The sequence below is a fragment of the Esox lucius genome, chromosome 17 (assembly GCF_011004845.1).
Source record: "Esox lucius isolate fEsoLuc1 chromosome 17, fEsoLuc1.pri, whole genome shotgun sequence".
Taxonomy (NCBI): domain Eukaryota; kingdom Metazoa; phylum Chordata; class Actinopteri; order Esociformes; family Esocidae; genus Esox; species Esox lucius.
Window position 1 is genome coordinate 27,869,685 of NC_047585.1, and position 8,833 is coordinate 27,878,517.

Consider the following 8,833-nt stretch of genomic DNA (forward strand, 5'->3'; position numbering starts at 1 on the left):
ACACGCCTTTCATGTCTTCCCTTTTTCTGGCTTCCAATGAACATTTTAAAGCACATAAATCCCATTTTACTTTGTTGATAAAATGACAAGTGTTATTGAACTAAATGTTCAATAATACTACCCAAGATTGCTGCTATAGTTTACATTACTCTTTTTAACTGCTGCAAGTGTACAGTGTTATGTATATCGTTGCTTTATTTTATTATTATTTTCTGTCTAGCTATATTTTTGCTTATATACTCTTCTTAATTCTTCCTACGTAGTTGTCGGGTGCCATGTCATGAGAATTTCATTATATGCGCTCCTCCGTTGGCTTTTCTTCCCCGCTCATCCCGGGTTAGTTTAACATAACGCCCTTATTGTCTTTCCTCACTTGCTCCTGGCTAACAGTGATGAGAATACGAGGTATCAAATTAAGTTATCCTAAATACCCTTTAAAACATTTTGTAATGTATTTTCTTTGATTTTAACTATTTTATACACATTTATTTGCTATGTCTAAGTAACCAGTCAGTTAATTCAGGTAACAAGTTATCGCTACAACTAGCTAACTAGCTAGCATTATCACATCAAGTTATGCCTCAAGAGCAGGGAGCCGAACAGCTCCCGTTGGTAAGATCTATAGACAGTCGCATACCATCGTTTGCAGTGTTTTTGAACCGAAGTCCCCGAATCGTGCGACCGTTATGGATTAATTTCCGCGGGGTCCCTCAACCCTATAATACTATACAGCCTGGAAAAGGGCTCAAAATGACCACCTACGTAGGTAAGTGAAAGCTTGCTAGCACCCTAGCCTACTACACTACTATAGGAACAGACATTTTGCAGTAATGCTACTGTACCTAGTTTACACGGAGTTATGATGATTAGGAAAAGTAATAGTTTGAATATATGTGTGTACTGTGAAGATGAGTAATAAAGGCTTTACATTTTTTTTAATGGATCTCAGATTATTAATTTAAGAATCTCCAGGTGAAAGCCGGGCTACTCGGAAACAACAGTCTGGATCTGGGGTATAGCACCAGTGTTTGGTCCTCCCTTGTGGACTCTTCTTCAGATTTAAGGTTTTCAATGGGGTTTAGGTCAGAGAACTGGGATGGCCATTGCAAAAGCTTGAGAGTGTATCCAGTGAGCAATTTAGGTGTAGATTTGAAAGAAGCCTTTACAGAGTCCATGATACCATGTATCCTAACAAATCGCTGAATGCCTTATGAAAGCAAAACAGCCCAACATTTCACCACCCCATTTCACAGTGGGGAGTAGAGTCTATATATTTTTTTTTTTTTTGCATCAAACCCCGTCTGGTGTTGGTGGCCAAAAACCTGTTGTCTGACTAAAGTCCATTCCAAACCAAGTTTCAGTGACGTTTACGGTAGGCTTTTCCCCAGCTAAACAAACCAATTGCTTGCTGGCATTGAGGTGGCGTTTAATTGGAAGTCATGAGTGAGTTCTTAACTCAAATGAACTGGGGGAAAAAACTTCATATTTACTTCTATGCGATTTGGATCATAATAATTGTTATGGGTTGCAATAATTGTGGCACATTGTTGTGAGAGAATATTTATTTCTTGATTAAGAATATTTTTTTCCTTTGAGATATTATTTAACCTCAAAAGTTGTTTAGCTTTCTCATGTTTCTAGATTAAAATCAAGTTGATTACAGATAAGCTACAATAAGACTTTTTCATGTCCTTTTCTGCTAATCTATACCAAGAAAAATAATATTTCTGGAGGGAATTGATAACATTTTTGGGGTATTCTTTATTTATTTTGGTCTCATCTTATCCTGTATCGGGTCGCAGGGACAGCAGCTCCAGCAGGGGACCCCAAACTTCCCTTTATTTATTTTGGTGTCAATATATATTATGTTAGTGTCATTTCCTATTTGATTACATTTGTGTCAATAAAAAGTCCTTTTAGTATTGAAAACAGAATGAAAACATCAACCCAAAATTATTAAGCAAATTATTATTTCAAATTTGGAATTTTGAGAACAAATTACAGTTTTTTTCAGTCTAACAAGCGTTTGTCCAAACAGTAGTCACATTTTCAAAACTCTAAACACAATTAGCACAGCATCAGTCTTTTGTGGCCATACCATTCACACATTTAATGTCGTTTTCACACAATATGCAGTCAGTGAACACATTTCCACAATGCTTACATTTTCTTAACAGACAAGCTATACCTCCCAACAAAATTATGGATTGTTTTTGTAGTATTTACAAATGTTAACACACAACATCCCACAATAGCAAAAACAATATTCCAAACCTTAAATACAGTATAAAAACCTCTGCTTCTGAAATGATATCAGTTCAAAAACAAAATATATCAAAAATATATCTCAGCTGATAATAAACAAACAATTGAATAATTGACACAGCTGATTTATGTTTGGTGAATTGGGCCAACCACAGCTGATTCCAGTCTGACTTAGACTCAGTGGCAGGGGCTTATTTTTTCTATTACTATAAAAGGAGGACTGTAAGGAGTGATGTTTTTGGAAACAGTAACAGAAAAAGACAAACATTGTAATGTCTGGACGAGGAAGAGGAAGAGCAAGGGGCCCAGGGAGAAGACCAGGTCCAGTGAGAGATGCAGAAGGAGGTGCAGTGAGAGGTGGAGGTGCAGTGAGAGGTGCAGTGAGAGGTGCAGTGAGAGGTGCAGTGAGAGGTGCAGTAAGAGGTGCAGTGAGAGGAGCAGTAAGAGGTGCAGTGAGAGGAGCAGTAAGAGGTGCAGTGAGAGGTGGAGGTGCAGTGAGAGGAGCAGTAAGAGGTGCAGTGAGAGGTGGAGGCGCAGTGAGAGGAGCAGTAAGAGGCGCAGTGAGAGGAGCAGTGAGAGGTGCAGGTGCAGGCCCAAGGAGAGGGCAAGGTAGAGGTGTAAGAATGCGTGGTGGTGGCATTCCAAGGGCTGCAAGAACAGTAGTCAGTGATGAAATTCGTGCCACTATCATTGACCATGTAATCAACCACGGTCTCTCACTAAGAGAGGCTGGTGAAAGAGTCCAACCCAATTTGAGTCGGTCAACGGTTGCCTCCATTATTCGCATCTTTCAACAAACCAACAGGTAAGTATTGCATTTTACATGGTTTGTTTCTATTCTCATTTGACATGTCAATAAGGTCATACAGTAATGCATATGTTGATATTTTTATTTTTCTCTACAGAATGCAACGTCTTCCACCCTCTGGGGGAAGAGGAAAGCTCCTCAATAATGATCAAGAGCTTGCCATTGTAGAAATGGTTGTTGCAAATAATGTGGAGGACCATGAGATATTTGCCAATATAGAAAGCATCAGCCTCACAACCATTACGCGGACATTGTCCAAACACCGAGTGCGGATGAAGCAGCTCTACACTGTTCCCTTTGAAAGGAACAGTGAGAGAGTCAAGGAGCTACGATGACAATATGTCCAGGTATAGTGTATATTCAATTCAATGTCCAGTTATATAACCTTTGCACTTTGCAAGTAGGTTACCTACACAGTAATAGGTTACAGTACAGTATGGTAGACACAGTAATGACATGACTTAAACTTTGTTTCAGAGAGTTATGGAATTGGAAGCCAACCAGGCCCCTCATGAATTCATTTACATCGATGAGGCAGGATTCAATCTGTCCAAAAGGCGTCGACGTGGACGAAATATAATTGGAAAAAGGGCCACAGTTGATGTGCCAGGACAGAGAGGGGCAAACATTACTATGTGTGCAGCAATGGCAAATACAGGATTACTCCTTCACAGATGCCAGGTTGGACCTTATAATACTGAGCGCCTCCTTGCGTTTCTTAATGATCTCCACCAGCGCCTGGTACCAGAGCAGGGTCAGGAGGGTGAAAACATGAGGACTTTTGTAATTACCTGGGACAATGTTGCTTTCCATCATTCACATGCAATAACAGCATGGTTTGAAGTCCACCCAGTACTGGTGAGTCTCTTCCTTCCACCCTATTCACCTTTCCTCAACCCCATAGAGGAGTTCTTTTCTGCATGGAGGTGGAAGGTTTATGACCATCAGCCACATGACCAGATGTCCCTACTTGAAGCCATGGATGCTGGATGCAGGGATATCACAGTTCAAGATTGCCAAGGGTGGATCCGACATACCAAGCGGTTTTATCCCAGGTGCATCGCCTTAGATGATATCAGATGTGATGTTGACGAAAACATGTGGCCTAACCCTGAAGATCGCAGGGATTAGATACATACATTTTGTGCCATTTTTAGTTCCCCCCCTTTTTATTTGGGCTTTTTGCTGTTTTTTTTTGGTCAGAATGCTCTTGTGTTTCATGGATATTTTGTAAATAAACCTTGAAAATAAACCTTGTCTGTTTTACTGTACCTTCTTTGGTAAACAGTTACTGTAAGAAATAACTGATTTGCTTTTTACTGGAATGCGTTTGAATGTGAACATTACTGTACATGTGCACATACAGTTCCAAACCAATAAATTTAGTGTAAACGGTGGATTGCATGTTACCTGAAACATAAAAATCTATGCAGTTTTTATAATTTTAACAATAGCCAGAATTTTGAAACCTGGTTTACTTCGTTTGACTGCATGTACCTTGTGAAGTGAAAACAAATGTTACTCTTTGACAGAATTATTTCATTTTGAGTCAGATTTCCAGTGTTTTGGTAAAGTTAGTTAGTGTGTAGAGAAAAACATGTTCTGTTTTGAAATTAAGAGTTAGTATATATTTAACAAAATGTGTTTTTGAGAAGAAAATGAACAATTTGGCCAATTGTGTTTTGTAGGTGTGAGTCTGTGTTAAGAGTTTAGAAAAATTATCTAAAGTATGGGCAAGCGCTTGTTAGCGATTGAAAAAAACTGTAATTGAAGTAAACTTCCAAACATTTATTTGTAGGGACACATTTTCACTGACACACTTTCTTTTTAAATATTTGTTTATGTTGCAATAGCCAAAAGGTTCCACAGTTTTTGTGTGAAAAGATACTATCAAACTGACTAATAATGTTCAGAAGAAGAGCCAAATCATGTAAAATGAACACTAACAGATAGATCTGTATCATCCTGCAAGTACTCAATTCATATAGTCATGTTTGAGCGAGGACAACAAGGATCTTTGCCCGTAACTCCCAAATCTTAGTACGTTATCTGTGTCAAAGTGCCTACCTTTCTCATTCATTTAGTGTGGTAGAGCAACAGTGCATTCTGCATTAGAAATATTAAATAATGTGTCTGGGTAATGAATGCTACTACATGAAATGTTCTAACAAATCCTTAATATCCCTTTAATGCAGTGTTTCCCAATCCTGGTCCTTGGGACCCAAAGGGGTGCACATTTTTGTTTTTGCCCTACCACTCACACACTTGTTTTAAATGTTGCTTGTTTGATTACGCTCACACACTTGAGTGACGTAATCAACCTGTCATCAAATATTTAATTTGAATCAGGTGTGTAATTGCTAGGGCAAAAACATGCACCCCTTTGGGTCCCGAGGACCAGGATTGGGAAACACTGCTAATGCATTACAGATATGCAAATCTTTAATAAAGTTTTACTTGTGAAAATAATCAACAGTCTCTGTGCCTTTCCCATTTAGTGATTTCCACAACAACGATCCAACGTTTTGAATGGAAATGTTATATAATGCTAGATCAGCTCTTTATTGTGTTTATCTGTAATGTTTAGCTACATTTCTTCATGTTTTTATTCTGTCAGGTCATCCGTGGATGTTTAGAGATGCAGAGACAGACGAGCCATTGAAAGCAAACAGTAAAGATCTATTCCTGCCCAAACCAATGGAAAATGGACCACCCGTTCAGGTTAACATCACATTACCAGGTTAGAATAAAACATTGTTCTCCTTTTACCTCTGCGGATCATTTGTACACTGATTATAATATTGTAGCTTCACTGTATGTGGCCATCTGGGCTATTTGTATAATATGTCAGACAGTGGTACACGGATGTCTGATTATATTATAAAATAAAGCACTGCAAAAATGTGGTAATTTCCCTTAGAAGGCATGTGGTTAAATGCCATTTTTTTTGGAAAAAGTTTTTTTGCATAAATATAACCACAGTTTACATATAGGTTTGAAGTAGTACCAGATATTGACACACAATCTGATGCTTGTAGAATTTCCATAACAAAGCCTGCTGCTCTGCTGTTGCCTGTGAGTGGAGGGAGGATATAATGACAAAACCTAGCCTGAAAACTTGTCTTTTACAAGATGATTAATGGAATCATGGCCGTAGCATTGTCAGGGCTCATTTGTACAAGATACTTTGTTTTCGATGTGATTTCCCTGATATATACATTGTTTATTCTATAAAACAAAATGTTGTCTGTAACTGTTTTACATAGCTGGTTAACACAACATTTGGACAAAGTGAAAGTTGTAAGCTTCATGAAGGCACTATTAGGGACAAGTGAATGGACTTCAACACAGATTTGAACTCCTAGATCTGCTGAGAATTCTTGACTTATATTACTGCACTTTCTTTGTAACAACAGGGTTGTGAAATTAAAACGACTTCACTCAAGAAGGTTACACTGTGTTCAAAGAACACACCCAAGGGTAGTCACAGTTTAATAGCCATATCATATCTGTATGTGTGTGTTCTCCCCATAGTCCTCACCCTGAAGGAGCGTGCCCTCCAGGTAGTGCGACGCCTCGTCCGTCCAGAGAACTACAGAAGACTGGAAATCGTAGGGAGTCTCCACGAGGAGCTGGAAGACCGTCCCAGTGTGCTAAAGGACTTGAAGCGCATTTCCCAGCGTGTGGAACAACGCCTTCTAGAAGACCGGCAGCAATCCCAGGAGGCATCAGGATAGGGGCTGTGTGTATCAAGTGTCTTGGAGTAGGAGGATATTCATGTATAGATATCTCTATATGGCTCTGATTCAGCTGTCTTTCATAGTCCTGCATCTGTCCACGTACTAAGTATGTTCGGTGTTCTGATTTTACACTGGGACATCAAGCTTGAATGCAATGGTGTGGGGTGTACCAAGGTCTTCTCCATGCATTTATCAATTGCTCGGTATTTACAGCTTTTGTATGTTCATTCATTGAGTCAATAATTGGCACACCGATTCAGTGGTTATCTGCAATTGAAACCTTAGCAAATCGTACCCCCCCCCCACCAATGTTGCGGTATACAAGCTGAGTGGTTGTGCTGGGGATATGCAACCACAGGGTTGTTCCACATCAAAAAGTCAAAGAAAGAGGATTTTCTCAGATTGTTCTGAAATCAGTACTCTTGCAACGGTAAAGTCACTTGCACACAGACAGTTGGGTCGTTGCAAGAACCGAGTTCGAATCCTCCTTGCGGGTTAGCCTATTGGCCAACAACGCCTGAGTTTTGACAGGTTAGTAATCGAATATGGTTGCCTTGCCTTGTTGTACTCTGCTGAGTCCTTGTGGCAGTGTAAGGTTTGTTTAAAGACTTCTGAGTTGAGCGAGCAGCTTGATGAAACGTTTTATTGTTTGGTGTTAAGCAAAAAGTATTTGTTAACCTTGACGCCTTAACTGACAATCACATTAATACATTTGTTTAGTGCATAATATTTCATCATTACGTTTAAAGATGTTATATGTATAGATTTTGTATGAGATGTAGGTAAATGTAATTGCCTTTTCACGGTTCTTTGAGAAATATATATGTATCTTTTGCAATGTTTATTATTTGTAATATATTCAAAATGCATAAGAATGATAAATAAACCTAATTATATTTAATTAGTAATATATATAATATATTTAAAAGGTCATCTGAATAGAAGGCTTTTCAGCACTGGCTGTTATGTTGCTAAGCTCCCTCTGTGCAATTCTTCTCCAAAGCCTCCTGACTACGATTTATTTTGTCAATGGTTATCAATAAGGTGAACTTTTCCACAAGGATTGTGATTATAGTGTCCTACATATCTATTTTAAACCAGTGAAATCCTTAAAAAAAAAAAAAATCTATACAAAGAAATCAACTACTGTTAGATTCTCAGCTATTACATTTATGTACATATCGGTTAAACTATTTAGACATAATGACACTTTTTGCCGGACCGTGTAAGCGGAGCCGACCAAGAAGAGCGAATGTGTCTGACTGAGGGACTGACTGACTGACTACCCCTTTTTAAATAGCAAGTGGAACTGCGGACTATAGGTCCCAAGTTCGTATCTCCTCACAGACGGAGCGAATTATTCCATATAGATTAAAACTTTGCTGGCTAAAACCTCCAGTGACTACATTATAGTAAGCCTGAAATAAAACAGTTTATGGTTATAGTGTGACTGTTTCTGGTGGATTTTCTAAGTATGTATCCGTGCATGTGTTTTGGGTCAGGATGAACAAACACATTTGCTGTCTACAACATAGGCTACAGTAGTTACGTTACAGTAAGCCTTAACTAAAACTGTATATGGTTATATTGTGACTGTTTCTGGCATGGAAAAGTTCATCTTCAGTCTCACTAGCAGTTGCTCAATTCTTATGATTATTCCTAAGAAGTTAGTAGGTACCAGTGAGCCTATTACTGGCTAATAAGCTATTCAAGCGGCCAGTGGCAAAAGCAACAATTCATAGACACGGTCAATTTAATAAGAAATGTTAGTCAGTTTAACACAATGCTCAATAGTGTTTAGCGACTGGTGAAATGTGTAATGCTGTGGCGTTATGGTTAAAGACAATGCCTCTCACGTGGAAGGCTCAAGTTCAAATCTACTGTGAACAACAACATTTACTTCTTTAATTTCCCCGATTCTCTCATCGTTTCACTTGATGAAAACATTTGTTAGCGTCAAAAAAAATATATGTTCTTGTTCCTTGAAATGAAATACAGTGGGGAGAACAAATATTTGATA

The 8,833-nt window shown here is 38.6% G+C and overlaps 1 protein-coding gene and 1 long non-coding RNA gene across 3 annotated transcripts; both read left to right on the forward strand.

Annotated features, from left to right (window-relative positions):
- Positions 1 to 308: 308 nt before the first annotated feature.
- On the forward strand, positions 309 to 7,690 carry vhl (von Hippel-Lindau tumor suppressor). 2 transcript variants are annotated; one of them, XM_013138192.3, is made up of 3 exons: positions 309 to 766; positions 5,691 to 5,813; positions 6,608 to 7,687. In XM_013138192.3, exons 1-3 carry the CDS (start codon positions 577 to 579, stop codon positions 6,808 to 6,810), a joined length of 516 nt encoding a protein of 171 aa, XP_012993646.3. In that variant the 5' UTR covers positions 309 to 576; the 3' UTR covers positions 6,811 to 7,687. The 2 variants fall into 2 exon arrangements, with proteins under 2 accessions (XP_012993646.3, XP_019910765.2); XM_020055206.2 differs by having other exon boundaries at positions 317 to 405; positions 6,608 to 7,690.
- LOC117592963 lies at positions 2,771 to 4,273 on the forward strand. Its single transcript, XR_004574704.1, has 3 exons — positions 2,771 to 3,070; positions 3,171 to 3,420; positions 3,551 to 4,273. It is a non-coding gene; the product is annotated as an uncharacterized LOC117592963 (long non-coding RNA).
- Positions 7,691 to 8,833: the final 1,143 nt, after the last annotated feature.